This window comes from Haliaeetus albicilla, chromosome 14 (genome assembly GCF_947461875.1).
Source record: "Haliaeetus albicilla chromosome 14, bHalAlb1.1, whole genome shotgun sequence".
Lineage (NCBI taxonomy): Eukaryota > Metazoa > Chordata > Aves > Accipitriformes > Accipitridae > Haliaeetus > Haliaeetus albicilla.
Window position 1 is genome coordinate 3,426,734 of NC_091496.1, and position 17,798 is coordinate 3,444,531.

The 17,798-nt window shown below is 47.9% G+C and overlaps 1 protein-coding gene across 2 annotated transcripts in view; it reads left to right on the top strand.

Moving 5' to 3' along the window:
• PLXNA4 (plexin A4) overlaps positions 1–17,798 on the top strand; it is a 455,411-nt gene that overhangs the window by 409,082 nt on the left and 28,531 nt on the right. For both annotated transcript variants that reach the window (XM_069801537.1, XM_069801538.1), the window contains exons 24-26: positions 1,976–2,122; positions 10,025–10,184; positions 17,042–17,145. In XM_069801537.1, the coding sequence (XP_069657638.1) occupies positions 1,976–2,122; positions 10,025–10,184; positions 17,042–17,145 (411 nt within the window). The remainder of the gene's footprint in view (positions 1–1,975; positions 2,123–10,024; positions 10,185–17,041; positions 17,146–17,798) is intronic.

The following is a 17,798-nucleotide window of genomic DNA, read 5'->3' on the forward strand; positions in this document are numbered from 1 at the left end:
CGTTAGAGAGGCAGCCTGTTGGTCTTACTCCTGTACAGAGGTGAGATCTAAGGTTCAGTGCTGAAACGTGAAGGATTTCAGAGCCTGATGGAGACCTATATTGAAAATGCTCTCCTTTTACTAGCAGACTCAGATCTCCATCATGTGGCGACCCATATATTCAGTCCATAGTGGCTGGAGATCTCCTCCCACCCCAGTTCAGTGCCTCCATCATACCCTGTGCCTCCATCATGCTTATCTGCTTTACGCACACCGCAACCGAATCCCTGCTTAGTTTAATTTAGGCCTGAGCCCAAGCTCTTCTTGCCATTAGGCTGTCTCAAGCCTACCCTGGGCACGGCCATGTACCCTCTGAGTACAGAGGGCTGGATTCAATACACCATGTAAATCCGATTGCTGCATCCAGAACCCAACACGGGCTGAGGCTGTTGCTGCTTTGTATCCCAGTGGGAAGTAGCATCGACTTTGCAGGACACTCATCAGCAAAAGAGTGAAAAGACTTGAGACACCCCCTGAGCCCTCTCGGTCCTCCTGGAGGGTCTCCTTGAGGTGGTGTGTAGTAAAAAAAAAAAGACTTTCAGCCTTTGAGACCTGCTGCTGACTGCTGGGTGGTGGCAGCTTCCTCTTGGGGACCCACACTGAGCTTCAAGCATGCTAATTGCTGTGGCACCAGCATTTTTGGAAGGAGCTGGGCTCTGCACTGTCTTTTCCACTCCCAATATGGTTGCTAGATATCCTTACACCTTACAGCCCTGTTTGGATAGAATAGCCACCCTCTTCCTGGCAATTCAAGGCTTTACGAATCAATCCCATTCCCCTGAGCCTTTCTCAGGCACAACCAGTCCAAGGATGAACACATAGGAAAGTTTTGTAGGTCTCTGGAAGGTAATTTCAGTGACTTCAGTATCAGATTCCTGCTTTCAGCTGAAAGGAAAGGATATAAGGAGGTGACTCTCTAAAGAGCTGCTTTTATAATAGGCTTTTTTCACCCCCACTCAGCTGCTTGTCTTCTTGCCTTAGCCTGAACAGAGGCCTGATAAGGGCAAGAGACAGGCACACAGAAGCAATATGCTGCTGGCAGATAAGCTAATTAAGTGGGAGACAGGTGTAGGAACTGAGAAAGGGGCCACTTTGCTTCAGATTATTAACTTGTTTTTGCTGGGATTTACACTAGAGGAAAATGACCTCGCTCGTTGAGTTGGGACACACTGCAAGAGGAGAGGGCAAGGTGGGGAGGAGGGGAGGAAGGATGGGGAGATGAAGGGGAAGGGAGGCAATAGAGGGACGCATGAGGAGGGGTGCGTGAGGGAGGGCAGCAAGGGAGGAGAGGCTAGGAGAATTGTGGGAAGAGCAGTGCAGTGAGTGCGAATGATGGGAAGGAGAAATTAGGGAGAGGTGTGCTTTGCTGGCCCTGTCTGTGGGCTGCTTGTTGCTGTCCTGTGCTGGGCCCCACACATCTGACATCACCGACGCGACCGTACAGATCCAGGGGTACATCTCCCCTGGGTCATGGAGCAGCTTCTGTCTGAGCATCCCTATTTGCCTCCAGCAAAAGAGTGCGCGGGGACACTGTGGAGTCTGCCCAGACACCCAGCACGGGGCACCAGTGTCCATCTCCCTTTCAGACCTGTCTCCAGGTCCTCTGGGACACATCCCACCACCTGCTCCAGCGCAAAGCTCTGGCCTGGTGACAATCACTTGAACAGCTCCTACAAGGCTCTGCTAGCCCCACCGTTGCCAGGGAGCACTGGCACCTTTGTCCTGTGACAGGACACTCGAGAGGGCTGGTTGCACTCTGTGGAAGTGGAAAGTAACCGCTGTTCCTGGGCTGTATGGAACAGACTGATTCCCACTGATGCATCTGTCTCGAACGGTTGGGGATGGCAAGCTGTGGCAGTCATTGAGACGCTATGTAGTTTGGGTTCTCACCTCTGCTTCTCCTGTTTCGCCTCATGGTTGTCTCTCACCCCTGCAGGAGTGTGCTGGCGAGCCTCTGTTCTCCCTTTTCTGTGCCATCAAGCAGCAGATGGAAAAGGGTCCCATCGACTCAATCACTGGGGAGGCCCGGTATTCACTGAGTGAGGACAAGCTTATTCGACAGCAGATTGATTACAAGACACTGGTGAGTGCTCTGAGCACACCTTCCAATGGGCTTGTCCAGCCTCTTCTAGCAAAAGGGGATTTAGAGAATAGAAGCCAGTGGTGGGCAAGCTGACCCTCTGGGAGACAATTTATTCTAGCAACCCAGCAGGGTAACCCTGCTGAAGACTGACTAGTCACATCCTCTAACACAGCAAGGTTCATGGCTGAAGCACCTGCTTGCACAGCACTTTTGCAAAGGTGGCTGCCCTGCCCCATGCCCAGAGCATCTCCAGCTCCCCAAAGGCATTGCCTGTTCTCTGAAAGCATCTGCACTCATTGCAGGGTAGACTGACAGTGCCAATCCTTTACCATTGCTTGGATTAGGTGAGGTCCGGGAGCATTGGAGGACAAGCGTGAACCTTGTCTCATGAATACGCCTGCGAATGCGAAGACAATAGATATGGGCAATTTACTCCATTCTGTTAGGCAAAATACTTCCTAGTATCTACCCCTTGTTCCTGGAGTGATGCCGTGGTGGGTTGACCATGGCTGGATGCCAGGTGCCCACCAAAGCTGCTCTATCACTCCCCTCCTCAGCTGGACAGGGGAGAGAAAATATAATGAAAGGCTCGTGGGTCAAGATAAGGACAGGGAGGTCAAACAGCAATTACTGTCTTGGGCAAACCAGACTCAACTTGGGGAAATTAGTTTCATTTATTACCAATAAATCAGAGTAGGGTAATGAGGAATAAAACCAAATCTTAAAAACACCTTCCTCCCACCCCTCCCTTCTTCCCGGGCACAACTTCACTCCCAAATTCTCTACCTCCTCCCCACCAGCGGCGCAGGGGGACAGTGAGTGGGGGTTGGGGTCAGCTCACCACATGTTGTCTCTGCCGCTCCTTCCTCCTCAGGAGCAGGACTCCTCACTCGTTCCCTGCTCCAGTGTGGGGTCCCTCCCATGGGAGACAGTTCTCCTTGAACTTCTCCAACATGGGTCCTTCCCGCGGGCTGCAGTTCTTCATGAACTGCTCCAGCGTGGCTCCCTTCCACAGGCTGCAGTCCTTCAGGCACAGACTGCTCCAGCGTGGGCTTCCCATGGGGTCACAACCAAATCCATTATCCCAGGGGCGCTGCCACCATCGCTGATGGGCTCGGCCTTGGCCAGCAGCGGGTCCATCTTGGAGCTTCTAGCAGCTTCTCACAGAAGCCACCCCTGTAGCCCCCCCGCTACCAAGACCTTGCCATGCAGACCCAATACTGATGCCCACCCTTCCAACATCTCTCTGAGTTGTAAGTCAAAGGTAACAGCTCTTCCTACAGCAGAAAGGTGGGGTTGTCACTGCAAGTTGTCACTACCCTGAGCAATTCCCTGGGAGGAGCTGATGTCCATGGTGGGGTTGCTTCCTTCTCACTCTTGGGACCACCTGGGGGTATCTTCATCCCGCGTCTCCCCATCACCCGCTCCCTTCTCCCCAGTCCCCAGCACCAGCGGCAGAGCTGCCCAGCGCCCAGTCCCGGCACGCAAAGATCTGGTGTTTGCTGGGCAGTGCCTGCCCGGGGCGGCAGCCCTTGGCCATGCAGGGTGTCCCCAGCGCTGAGCTCAGGCAGGTCGGGCACGAGTCCTTGGCCATGGGACACTTGCCATCACAGGGACACCCGGCTCGGGGCACGGCAAGCCCAGAGACGTCCGGAGACCTTGCGGTGTCGGGTCAGTGCAAAGCCCGTGGCCTTCTGTGAGTGACAGCAAAAAGTTTTTATGAGGCTATATTGCAGGGATGTTCTCTAGAATAATCCTCACCAGGACATGTTGGAGGTACACAGTAGAGGGACCTATTAGGTCTTCTCTAGAGCTAATGCAGCCATTCCTCTTGAACAACTGCAAGTCAAAGAAAAATGAACTTGATTTAAAGATTTCAAGGGAAAGAAAATTAATCCCTGTCACTGAGTCATTTGACTCAAAATGTAATTGTTTGCATGGTGAAGGATATACACTGCCTATGTTCAGCTTTAGCTTCTGCTCTGAGATTACACCCCCTTCCCACTTGATTAAAGAGCATCAATTAAAGAGCACTAGATATCTCTTCTTAGTGTGTGTGTGGGCCTTCACTTTTTCCTGGATACAATAAACCCACTGAGCTTCTAAGTCTCTGTGGGATGAAGAACACTTTCCAAGTCTTCAATGATCCTTGTAATTTCTTTATTCCCCATGTCTTTGTTCTCAGAAAACCCCAAGCCCAAATTTTAGGAAAGTCAGAAGATGCTCTGAACTTGGCAGTTTATTTTATTTGCACCTTCAATTGGGAGACTTTAGCTAACTTTAAGAGCTGTGTCCAGTCGAAATTACTTCCTTGACCTGTCTTAGATTTTAACTCAGGTGGGCTGACACTAGAAATGCCTGCTTCAGTAACTACAGTCTAGAGCTGAGCTTTGATTGAATCCCAGTCTGACGAGGGGATAGACTTTATTCTTAAATAAGACCACAATTTTATTTTGCATATTAAAAACGTGACTTTCCTATTAAATTAGCAGCGTAGTGATTCTTTTCTATAATGTGTGATTGTCTAGCAATTTGGATGCCTGATCTCACACAGAGAGAGTGAGCAAAAGGAAGAAAATTGCAGACACAGAGTGATCACTTTCACCAAAGGAAATCCCTCCGATCCTTTTAGGCTTGATATAACACAGCCAGCAAAGGGTAGTAATTATACAACAGCCTGAACAAAGCTCTCCTCCATTCGCTTTGTGTCGTTTGATGTTAATCAGCTCTCCCTCTTACATCTCAAGAGCAGACAAATATATCCTGATAGGAATCTCAGCAGATTTACAGAGATCAGCTTCGGTGAAGGAGATTAAGAAGAAGCAGAATATGAATAGGATTGTTCTTCCTTTCTGTTTCTCTTTATTTTTGTTATATTTTGTCCTTTCTCTACCTTCCTTAAGCCGTCTGTCATCTTTTATTAAAAATATATAGTAATGAAATAAAGCAAGAACTGATTCACTATTTGTAATATAGGAATTCCCTCAATGTTTTCTGCTTTCTACCAAATGTACCTGGTCACCACTGTGAGTTTGCAGTGTGTGTGGCTAAAATTCTTTGGGTTGTTCACATTTCATGAGTGCTAGATAGCTGCTTGACTGAGTTAAATCACAATTCCAGCAGCGTGGCATATTGAAACAGGCTGTTTATTGTCATTATTCCAGGAAGCCAAGGCCGGGGCTTCTTTTGGAAGGCATTTATTCTTTAGCCTGCGTTAATCATGACCAACTATTTTAAGTCATGGTTTCGAATATGGTTTGAGTGAAAAGCAGATCCAAAGAAATTGACTTATCCAGGGAGAAAAAAGAAGACAGAGCACTTGCAGACATCTGGAATTACTGATTTTACAATACACACCTCATTCACTAAATTTAGATAGTTCAGTCTGATTTCTTTCCAAACCAAATAGCTCTGACTTGCTGTCTGCCAGGTCCTACAGTTCTCCGAGGAAGCAGCCTCAATGTCCTAGGGTCTTTGCAGTCTTTAACAATTTCTGTACTTAAGAGGGATTTTTCAGTGCAGTAGAAACTAAGCTAGTTACAGATGTGATTTGCTAGAATAAATGTGTTGCAACTAAACAGTAGGTCTTCTCCCAAGCTGTATAACTCAGAGAAACACCCTCTTGTGTTAATGTCCTCGCTAGCAGTCAGTGCTCATCACCTCTGGTCTGCAGTGTTATTAAAAACCCAGCTAGATTATTCCATCTATGTGAGACAGGAAGATCTCATCCCTACTGACTGCCATCTGCCTTTGCCAGAATCCGTGATTTTTTAACCGTTCACCAAAACAGAGTCCAGATGCAAAAACCTCACTCCCTACTGCCACTGCTTCGCTGTCACTGGGAGATGAAAGACCATCCATCTCCTGCGTCAGCTTCATTTCTGTTGATACAAATAATGCAGGGGAGCAAAGACCTCGATGTGTGTCGGAAGCTGTCAAGAGCATTGGCTAATTAGTGCTTGGGGGGGTAGGTGGGAGCTGCCCGGTACATCTCGAGCAGTGGCATGCTCTGTGTGGTCCCCGCACACCTCGGTGGCTCCAGGGCTGAAAGCCTAATCAGATCATCTCTTCTGACAACATATTCCAGATAGATAAAGATACTTTGAGCTGCCTTTGGTTAAGGCTTTTCAGGGAATTTTGGTGGCAGGGAGGAAGCCACTGCCAAGGTATCAGAAGACTCTCTTATGCTTGGCTTTTCTGGGAGTCCTTCTCCTTGTTCACTGCCAAGCCTCGCTGTGTGCTAGCCCCCTTGAACCTTCCTTAGATCAGTCTAGAAGGGAGAGAAAGATGTTTGTCCCTGGGACAGAAGCTGTAGTCACGTCCTGGTCGCAGGGCAGAGCCCTCAAACACTGCGGAGAACTCAGAGCCAGGGTTGCCATATGAGTAATCACAAGCTGTGCCTTTATTATTTGAGTGCCAGTAATCTGTAGCGGAGATCAGGGCTTAGCTGTGCTGAGCATTGCATGTATGTGTATACACTTAGAGACAACAGACAAAAAAAGCCCAAGGATGTAGAAAAAAAGTCAATAAATACAAATCCAGTGAGATGACATGCCCAACACAGTCAGTGGGAGAGCAGGGCTCAGAGCTGACTGCTCCGCTTGCTCCCAGTCCCATACCTTTTCACATTGACCCCACAACTGGCACCTTCCTTATGCTATGCTGACACAGACCTCAACGCATGACAGAACAGCAGTGCCAAGTACTGGTGTCCTCTCAGTGGCAAAACATTCAGCATCTCCTTGAGTGACACTGGAGTCTCCTCTCCCCTTCATCCACCTTGCTGGCTCAGCCCCACAGGGTTCAACGGCAGGGGGTGGGTGGTGGAGTAGTAACAGTAAATGCATTCAGGAGATCAGCATCGCAAAACTTCCCTCAGAGTGACTGATCGCTAGGAATACAACACAGGCCATCTCAGGGGTCTCTTCCCCACCAGTTGACATCAAAGATTGTGTTGGCGTAGCTGAGCAGCACTGCAGGAGCAATGGGAGTAGTTTTCTGTCTTACTTTGGTTGTATGAGGACAGGTCTGGGTTGAAGCACAGGGCAAACCTTACTCTTCCAGTGAGACTGGAACATCTGAGCTCTGCTAAATCGATGAAGCCAATGCTTAGATTTTTTTTTCTCCTGGTCATCCCCTACCAGGGATAATCCACAGAAGCACAGAGTGACAACAGAGGAAACCCTTGGGAGGATTCCCACAGAAGTGGTAGGAATGTCTCCATTGCAAACACCTCATTACAATTAGGAGCTTCAGTCTGTTGGAAGGGCAGCGAAGATTTTCAATCTGTGGTGTAAGGATGACTTATACAGGGCCCGTGACAATCTCCAGAGAACAGCTATTTAGTAGGTGCAATACACAGATGCACCCTGCAAAATTCCTGAAGTCTTTGTACGGAGAAAGTTTAGTCCTCCACAAGAGAACAGTGGGGAAAACCCCAACTGAAAGCTGTTGTGCAGCCTGGGGCATATATGTCAAAGCCCCTGTGCTCTGGGAAAGGTGGGGGTTTCTGTAAGCAATGCTTGAATTCCTAAAATGTTGAAAGGAGCCTCTTGACTGTCATTCAAATGAACACACTGGAGTTCAGGGGTTTACAGGTACTACCAGCTGCCCCTGTCTATGCTTGAAACCACTGAGAACAAACTTCTCTCTGCACAGCCCTTTTAAATATTGCCTTCCCTGCTCCTTCTTCTTTCAAAGGAGCTGGAAAAGAAGCAAGCAAGGACTACTGTAGTCAGAGCATGAATGATTGTGGCTCACTCACGCAGAGTTTTCCTGCCACCTTCCAATGTTAGCGCCCTGTGAAATTCAAGGACGACCAAGTTATAAGAGCAAATCACCATTGTCAGCTTCCAGCTGGATGATGGTCCTCACTGCATGGTGGATATTGGTGTGGTGGACACTAGTCAATGCCTGCAGGAGATGTTGGGTCTTCTGGACCAGATGTTGGCCTGGCAAGGTAGCCCAGATTATTTTAAAGAGCACTAAGTGCTTTCATGTGGGGAACTGAACTGAACCCTAGGTGTTTGCATTAGAGATGAATCACACTACGGAGCTTGCTCTGACTGACATCATCTCATTTCACCTCAGCTGAGCTCAGATCCCTGAGACCTGCAGAGTAACTTGGTCTCCAGAATCACATATGATCCCCCTAGCACTCTCAAAAGGGCTGTCCTAGCCTGCCATCACTTCTACGTTTCCCTATGTGTAATGGGAGGGGGACAACTAGTAACCACAACACTGGTTGCATTTCAGCGGTGCTTTTTATGTATAGTTCTGTGATCCTTTGAGATGAAAGATGCCACAGAACTGTAAATCTGTGCCATTGTTATTATTATCTGAATTGATGCTGCTTCAGTACTCCTGGAAGTGACATATAAATAATAGCATTATGATCTAATCAATATCTCATATTTACATCTCCCCTTTCATCCAGAAAGATCACAGAGCTCTTTGTAAGCAATATCTTCACAAGTCCCTCTTAGTTGAGCATAACAGCACCAAAGGGAGCCTGGTGAGCCAATATATAATTATACTGATATGATTTCACCCAGTTTCCAGGCACTTTGAGATCCCACTGCATCTTAGTAGGTTAAGATGGAAAATGATGGAGGGTCCAGTACCTATTGCGTACTACAGAAGGGAATTTACAGTCAAGGCAGAATTTGTCTAAGGCACCAAAACTAACATGTCTGCACTTGTAAAAGTGGCACAGGAACATTTAATGACTGTATATAGCCAGGAGCATCACCGAACACTTCTTCCAAGTGCAAAGGTGGTAAGTTTGTAAAAGTTTATAGACTTCACACTCCTGTAACCAGAAGAGAGCAGAATGCTTGACATAGACATGGCCAAGAGTCAGCAGGCAGATTGCTGTTAAATGCTGTGTGTATAAAAGGTATCCTGCCCACCGTCGCCACCCCATATGCTTTGCATTTAGTTTTGGACAGAGTCTTTGGAGAAAATTATATTCTCCTAAGAAATGAGAGGCCTCTCTAGTTGGGTCAATTTTCTTGTTCTATATGTGAAAGCAGAAGTTGTTGCTGTTTTGTGTTTCGTTTTTTAAGAAGCCCTGCATTTCAAATCAAGAACATTCTTCTGAGAAGGCTCTGGGTCAGTCCCAAGGCTGTGCAGAAGATAGACAAACCTAAGGCTGAGAGATTGAAGAGCACTTTTACCTGAATTGTCTAAGTCAGGTGGCAATGCAAGAAGGCCACTACTGAATTAGGTCACCTTGCCAGCTCTCCAGGGAGCATGGAATGGGTCAGAGGCCAAGGAAAGCCCTGGAGAGCCCTTTGGATATCAGTTCAGCTCCAACCAGGGTCAGTTCTGATTGAATTTTTAATGGTTTCTATGAAAAGAGTGTGTCAATGACCATTCTCTGGTACCATTTGAGTGAATGCCATCTTTACTGAAAGCACCAGAACGTGAACTGGTATTCATGGGCTTTCTGTTATTAAGTATAGTGAAGATGCCAAGGAGGTAAGGCTCAAATCTAAGGGGCTGTTCCCACAGGTATAGTAGTTTCACCTCACAGAGATAAGTGGTGTGAGACACAAGTTCAGAAGAACCTTCACATCAGCCGTAAGTCACTGGCTGCAACATTTGGGAGCCCACAGCACTTAGCTGAGAGCCAACGGCTGAGTTAGTTACCTTTAATTCACTGGGCACAGACGGTGGTAAGGGGTGAGAGCAGCACAGACATGGATGCACGGAATCCCCCTGTGTGAAACCAGATCTCTGTGCCCTCTTGAAAGGGGGAATACTTTCGGTACCCGTTTTTCCCCTTATTGCACCCTAGATCCCTCTGGCTTGTAGGATGCAGGGACCTGCAAGAAGGGCAGCCACGGGGTTCCCGTGCTGCTGTGAAACGTGTGGTGGGTCTCACTGCCTCTCCCTCAGGTCCTGAGCTGCGTCAACCCCGACAATGTGAACAGCCCCGAGATCCCGGTGAAGATCCTGAATTGTGACACCATCACGCAGGTCAAGGAGAAGATCCTCGATGCCATCTTCAAGAACGTGCCCTGCTCCCACCGGCCCAAAGCTGCTGATATGGACTTGGGTATGTGAGTGCACAAGGGGCCCCGATTGCCCCCGGGCAGTGGGGAGAGGGGAGATTGGAGACAGCCAAACTCAATCCAGACACTGTTTTCTGGGGCAGATGCCACTTTTCCAGACTGAGTGTACCCTTGGTGCTTGTGCAAGCAGCTGCAGTGGTGAGAGGGCAGCAGAGACTGATTAAATTGCTGCACATGCTCCTGGCTTATGAAATCTTTGGCCTTGAGGATTTAAAAAGACCAGTAGCCATCCTGCTTTTCTGCCCACAGAATTCAGCTTGAACGAGGGTATGGAAAAGGCACGATGGGGGCTATTCTCTCTGTCCTGCCAAAGACCCCTGGAAAAAGAGTACCAAATGCCCAGGGTGATGTTGTCAGCAGTGTTCTGGTTGCAGAGATTTATTCCTAGCTCTCCTCTGAATAGTGAGGGTTTGAATTATATATATCTTCTTGCTGAGATAGTCACAGCCCAAGCAGTATTAATTACTCATTGTGCAGGCACAGGAAAGGGAATGAAGCATCCTATGTTCAGTGGGCTCCATCCATCTCACCCCTGACTGCTTCCCTCTCCTGCCAGCACCCCACCACCGACAGCAGGGCTGGGAGCTGCTGCTCTGAGATTTCCTTTCTGCAGAGGACTAGGAGGTCTTAAGAAAAGATTAGCCCTTCTGTTTATGAATTCGTGCTTTTTTCCTCAGTGTTTTGTTCCTTTGTGCATTGCTCTGCTTGGAGGGTGAAAAGAGCAGCCCCAGCTTCACCTGCATTTCTAGGCAGTTGTGCTGTTGAGCTCTGGGGCACACTGGGTGCTGTACAGACCAGTGCAGGGGTGCCTCTGAGTCCAAAATCTGTTTCTGCCCAAAAATCTGGAGCAAGAATGCTGGGAGGAGTGAGATGTCTGAAGTTGGGGTCCAGGAGCAGGTGTGATAGTACACCTGGAGGTGACTGTGAAAGAATGTAGAAAAATCTGCTCGGGGCATTGTAGAGGTGTCTGGTAGGGAGCTGGGGACTGCACTGTGGCTGTATCTGCCAGAATTTGCCCTCAGTGACCTTCAGTGAAAGAGACTTGAGTGGAAAATGATGGAGTCTATAAAACCCAGCAAAGTAGAAGAGGAACCAAAAGGAGAAGGGATGGACTGATGCCAAGAAACAATTCACAGCAATAATGGAGGTAGGAATGAGAGGTCAGGGATTAAAGCGTCTATACGTGTGTGTACGTGTAGGGGAGGGGGGGATTCCTGACAGAAATTGCAGCAAGATTCCTGCTCATGAAAAGCAGTTAGAATAATGAAACAAGGTGCCAAAACCAGCAGCAGTAAAGAACAGATCATATACATCATCAAGAAAGGACTCAAGGTGATTCTGGAGCTGCTGTGAGTCAGCAGGCGAATGGTGAGTGCTAGGGTGAGCAGGAGGGCGGGTAGGGCAGGGTGCCAGGGCACGGTAGACCGGAGGAGTGAGGTTTCCAGCCAGATCTCTTGACCTGTCTGGTGCTGGATGATGGCCACAGAGCCATTACGTTCCCATCTCAGACTGGGTCTGAGTGGAAAGTAGTTTGTTCTGCTGTGGGGATGAATGATGCATCCATAACGGGAGGTGGGAATTTTACCTGCATCTTGCAAATACGAGGGACAAGTTGGAGTCCACAGATTTTACTGTAGCTCTGACAAGTGACAGATACAGAAGTGTGTGTGTGTGTGTGTGTGTGTGTGTGGTCCCAGCTGGAGCCTGACAATTTTGCATCCAGGATTGCTGCTGTTTTAAGAAATATTGACCTGCTGAGCAGTGCCGAGGACCAGCGAGTTCCAAAAAGTATTTATGAGCCTGAGCACCCCTCAGAGGACAGACTTGTCCATACTGACAGGAGACTGCTTAATGAGCAATAGCATTGTTGGCCAATAGCATTGATGATGCAGGTGGGGAAAAAAACAAAACAAAACAAAACAAAACACTCCCCCCCCCTCATCTATTAGAAGAGTCTTGCCAGCAGCAATATAGTTGCCGGCTCCTTTAGCACAGCAGCTAACAAGGTGGGAGGAGAGGGCTGGCATAGGTGAAGCAGGAAAAGAGGATTACACACATCCAGCCACAGCTCCAGCCCAGCCTCTTTGCAGGAAAAGATGCTTGTTGGCACCTGGCATCCTTTGGTGGCAGCGAAGGCAGCAAGGGGAGAGCAGAAAGCACTGCTGGCCATTAGGAAGCAGCACAGAGCTCTCGGGATCAGCCTGCCCTAGGCCGAATGCTCAGAACTGCAAAGGCAGCTGTATCAGCCCCGCCAGTCCATTCCAAACAGTAGGTCAGAGCAGATGACTGTAATCTGGCCTTGAAATCGATGTTTTTCTGAACAGCAACACCATTTTCTATTACCATTGCAATTTTCTGGGCTTTCTGTCCATACTAAGGCCGGATTGCTCACATGGAAGAAAGCAAACAAGCTAATGAGTTATTTTGAGTTGTTAAATGCAGGGTAGCTGCAGGCAGAGTGACTTGTATGTGTCGCAAATGTCATAATGTTTTGCAGTTACCCAGACAACTCATGGAGGGGGTTGTCAGCTGAAAGCACTTATTCTGGACACCCTGAGGTTACATTTTAGTCCAAAACCCCAATTGCAGCCCTCTGAGTAAAGGCTTCTTTCTACAGTGGCTATTTTTGTGATTATTATTTTTTAACACCCTCACCATAAATAAAATGCCCCATCTTTCGGAAAGCATTAGGGTGTGAGGATCACGAAACAGGAATTTGGCTTCATGCTGAGGCATTCACTCTTCCCTGTGTTTCGGTTGCTTTTTGAAAGGGACTGCTGAGGTGATGGGAGCTACTAGGTTGACCGCCTTGCACTCAGTGATGCGGTCTCAGGCTCCTTGTGGACCACATCAGGCAAGCTTTCACTGCCTTACCAACGGTGCAGTACTGGGATGCGGGGCTCAACCTTTAGTAGCCATTTAAACTGGGTCCAACTCGAGTAAGGCAGGCAACTTGCATATATAGGATGAAATATTTCCCAGGCATCTTCCATCTGCACTTTCTGATATGAACTTTTTTTCCTTCAACCACGGTGGTCCTTTCTCCACTCCAGAAGCAGATCTGAGTTTCTCCTCTCTTCCTAGAGGTCACCACATACTTGACATTTACCCTTTTTTTTTTTTCCTACCCACCTGATTGGGCTGGTGCCTGCAGCATACAGGCAAAGGGTTTATTCTCCTGTTTCCTGCACCAATCTGTTTCTCATGTGGAAATTATTGGGAAGTGAAAAAACACTCATAAGACTAAAATCAGCCCTCCAGCTCTTCAGACTAATCCTTCATGAGCACAAGTGTTCATGAAATAGGCATTGAGCCTGGGTCAGCCACGTGCGTTTGTTCCACGTGCCATTGCTGTGCACAGTCAGCCACAAACCATTTCACAGCCCTTCATGGGAGGCTTTGGGTCTTTAGGAAGAGGGTGGGAAGCACAGTATATGGCATGAACGGTTGATTGAAATGGATGCATCATGACCTAGAAGTGCCTGTAAAGGATGGTGTAACTGATGATGACTAGCTCAAATGAAGGCACTTGGAGTGAGCTGGCAGGTCTTCCATCCACCTGGGTATTTCAATTGCCCCTGAAAAATGTTCTCTCTGCTACAATTTTCTCCCTTGTTCAGTGGGCATCTTCAGGGTGACCTGGATCAGAGAGACGGCACAAGGAAGGTGTAACATTTTCTATAGGATTTGAGGTGCAGGAGGACATCTCCTAGTCGCCCATCTTCCCATTGAGTCATTCCCTAGCCAGGCATTGCTACAGCTCAAAGAAGCACCTCTTTGTCAAAGGCCCCTGGAATTTCCTTTTTCCCAGTTGAGCTGAACGGAAAGGTTGCTTCTTAAAAAAAAAGAAAAAAAAAAGAAAGAAAAAAAAGGAAAAAGGAAAAAAAAAGAAGAAGTAATTCCTGCGTGCAATAAAAAGATACACTATCTGCTGAATGAAATATAAAGGCTTCACAGCAGCTGTCTCCTGAGTTTGCATTTACCACTGCTCCTGATTGGAAGGCTTGATAAAGATAATGGGATTTTTTACCTCCCTCCCCCCTCTCTCCCTCTCTCCGGAAGGTGGAAGTGTAACAAATTGGATTGGAGTATGTCTCTCCTTTGTGCCGTCTCGCAGAGGAGTGCGCAGATCTGATGAGAGAGGGGACAGGGTGCTGCCAGTGAGGACAAAGCTAACAGTTTTCACTTAGTGCTGTGAATATGGATGCCGGGGTCACCTTTTCCTCCTTTGCATCCTCCCTTCCCATTCCCTTGCTCCCAGCCGTTGCATTTCTTTTCAGACCAGTGTGTGACCACCTCAGCTGGCACTCACGGAGAAGAGGAGCGCAGTGTGCTCCTGTGAGACAAGGAAGAATTGGGGGACCACAGCTGGGGGTCCTTTCCCTGACATTGCTCACATGCACAATGAAGTGATTTGTATTTCGTCAGGGCAAATGGGCTGCAAAACTGAAGCCAGATGCTCTGAACCTGCCCTGCAGGGTGTTTTCCTCCTTGTCTTGCTCAGTGGGTCTTGTGCAGAGTCAGGCTGGTCCTTCCTCTTCCTTGCATGGCCCCTTTCTACAGGAAGGCCAAGGGGAAGAGCTTGGCAATCCCGTGTCTGTGCAGGAGCACAGAGAGCTTGAGGGGACATCTCACGATGTCCCCGGCTCCCCTGAAGCAGACGGAAAGCTTCTGCTGTTCTGAGGACCTTGTCCAGCCCGTGACACATGATAAAGCACAGAATGAGGGAAGCTGTGCCTACCCTTCGTATCAGAGCCAAGTGCAACACTGAGAACTTGTGCATCCCTCCAGAAACACTACGTGAATGTGTGTGTCTCTCGCCCAAGATGAGTCAGGAGAGAGGAGGACCATAGGAACATCCAGAGCCCTGAAGGAGAGAGGTCAAAGAGACACCGTCCCCAAGAGACCGTGAAGAAGGCACAGAAGAGACAGATTCTTTGGGCTTTTGGCACTCTGTGTGGCACTTTGTAAGAGCACCATTTCCCAGCCCAAACTTCAGCATTTGTGCTCTGCCAAGCAATGTCTGGGACCAGTTAGCTTCTCGGAATCCGGTCCAGGTGGGAATGAACAGAGAGTATCATCCTCGGACGTCACAAGGATAATGTGGGTGAGGATCTAAGGAGCTGGAGTAAATGAAGGGCTGTTCAGGATCAGTGCTTAGCCAACATAACCTTTGCTTACTCTCTGAGTATCTCCAGCCAAAGTAACACCCAGCAATAAACACAGCAGCTGACCTCTTCCTGCTAATTTAAATGAATAATAAAGGCAAGGGAGGCTTTCCCAATACATTTTAATTATGTGATAAGAAAACTGCTGAAACCAAAAGAAATCTGTAATGGTTCTTGCATTTTTGTATTAGGAGAAATAAGCAGGGGTGGTAGGTGATGTCTCCATATCCAAGAGTTGATTTTAATTAACTCCTATAAAAGAATAGACTTTCTGATTCGGCTCTGGCTAAACTGTATGTGGCTGGGTCGCTGTGACTGAGACATGACAACCAAAAAGGAAGCTTTGGATGGTCCAGGTGGTCTGGGGTTAAGCCACAGCTTTCCCTGCTGTCACCAGGTGCTACTAAATTTCTCTCCTTTTGGCCATGTTTGTGTTCCTTGCCTTCAGCCAAGTCTGTGAGCTCTCTGTGGGGAAAGCTGTGACAATCCTCCACACGGAGCATTCTTCAAGATTTGAGGAAAAGGTGGTACCCTGAGCAGTGACAGGGTGCTCCAGACCTGCAGAAGAGAAGCATTGAGCATTTTGGGGTGGAGGCTGGAGAGCTGGATGTGGTCAGAAACTGGAGCCCTTCTGCCACACGCTGCTGAAGGCTGGTAGAGATTATGTGCACCATGGAGCAGGGTGTTGGTTCCATCTCTGGTTCTTCTCCCTGTTGTGCTTCTACAGTGCCCAAAGCTAAGGGCTTCCTGCTCTCCATCACTTCTGGATCTGAGTGGCAAGAAGTATTGTGCAAGCACTAATGGAGATGAACTGAGCCCAGCACAGGGTCTGGTGCTGTGCTGAGCAAGACACTGCTCTGCCCGGGGGAGCCCTCTCTGGGGCTGGGTCTTGCCAGTTAGACATATCTCAGGTATCAGTAAAGGCTGTGTCTGTGCTGCTAAAGGAAAGAGGGCCAGGGATGAAGTTCTGTCCCCGACACATTCATTTACTCCTGTCCCATGGTGATGGCTAACATACGCAAGGACGGGCTGGTCTTGGAAAAAGCCGCGTTGAAGCAAGAACAGAGCCAGGGAGTCAGCCAAGAGTTAAGCACTGTGCATAACCAGGGTGCTGAAGCACCAGACCTTGCTCTGTTCAGCTCTGCCAATGGATCCGTGGCTCTCCGGTCATTGCTTTATTTATCTGTATAGACCTCACCACTGTGTGCTGCTGTGCCCTAGCCTTGGACCTCTCATCTCTGTAGGCAACTGCTCTATGTTCTGTTCTCTGTGGTGTCATGCTTTAAAGGGGTGAGTGTTTCCTGTGTAAAAGTTGTTTTGTGATAGCAAAATCATTTTATCACGGGTAAACCGGTGTGGATAACCTAGGACTTGACTCTCAGCTTTTCCACGTGGCTATGATTTTTGCATACTTTCCTGAACCATCTCCCTGAACCTTTCATGGTTCATCTGTCTTCTCTCTCCCTCTGGAAAGAGGAGTCTGGACATTTGTGCATTTGTATGTTGTACGTAGGCATCTGACAAAAAGTAATGGCAATGACTGACATGCTGCTACATGGATGCAGCCCACTCGTGTGTGACCACGTGGGTTACGGACAGGGGATTGCCAGGGCTCAGCCCTCTGTCCCAGAGGCTCTGCACAGCAGAGTTCAATGTCCCTGTTCTTCTTGCAGAGTGGCGGCAAGCAAGTGGGGCAAGGATGATCCTTCAGGATGAAGACATCACGACCAAGATAGAGAATGACTGGAAGAGACTCAACACGCTGGCACACTATCAGGTAACAGTGTGAGGCGATGGTCGAAGGTAGATGAGCTAAGAAAGCAAAAAGGAGAAGGGCAAATTATTATTCTCTAAGATGCAGACATAAACAACAGTTGAGTGGTCAATAACTGGACAGAGCCCCTGTGTTGAGTACATCCATCCTGTTGACATCCATTTCTGCAGGATGTTGAGATCCATAAGAGAGGGCTAAAGATGTCTGAAAATATCTTATACAAGTGATAAATTTTATGAAAAATGGAGTTTTGGTCAAAAGCTCCCCCTACTCCTTTCCCTCCTTGCCAAAAAAAAAAAAAAAGCACTTCATTAAGTTTAATCCAAAGCTGACAATGTTGTCATTTCCTCAATCACACTTTAGCAATCTATGTTTCATAACAAGATTTTTTTTTTTTTTTTCTTTTAAGAGCTGACCTGTGGAGGCAGCAAGAAATAATTTGAAAAGGAAACAAAACTTTTAACTTCAGATTGACTGAGGCATTGCTGGCTGACTCCAGAACAATTTTTTCAGGTGGAGCAGGAATGTTTTCTATTTTATTTCACCAACAAACTAGGCATAATTTTCTTTCCCTTTTTTTGCTTTTTCCAGTTGTTTGCTTCAGGCAGTGAGCTCCCAGCTATATGGATGAGCTGGGGCAGAACACGTCTCAGCTG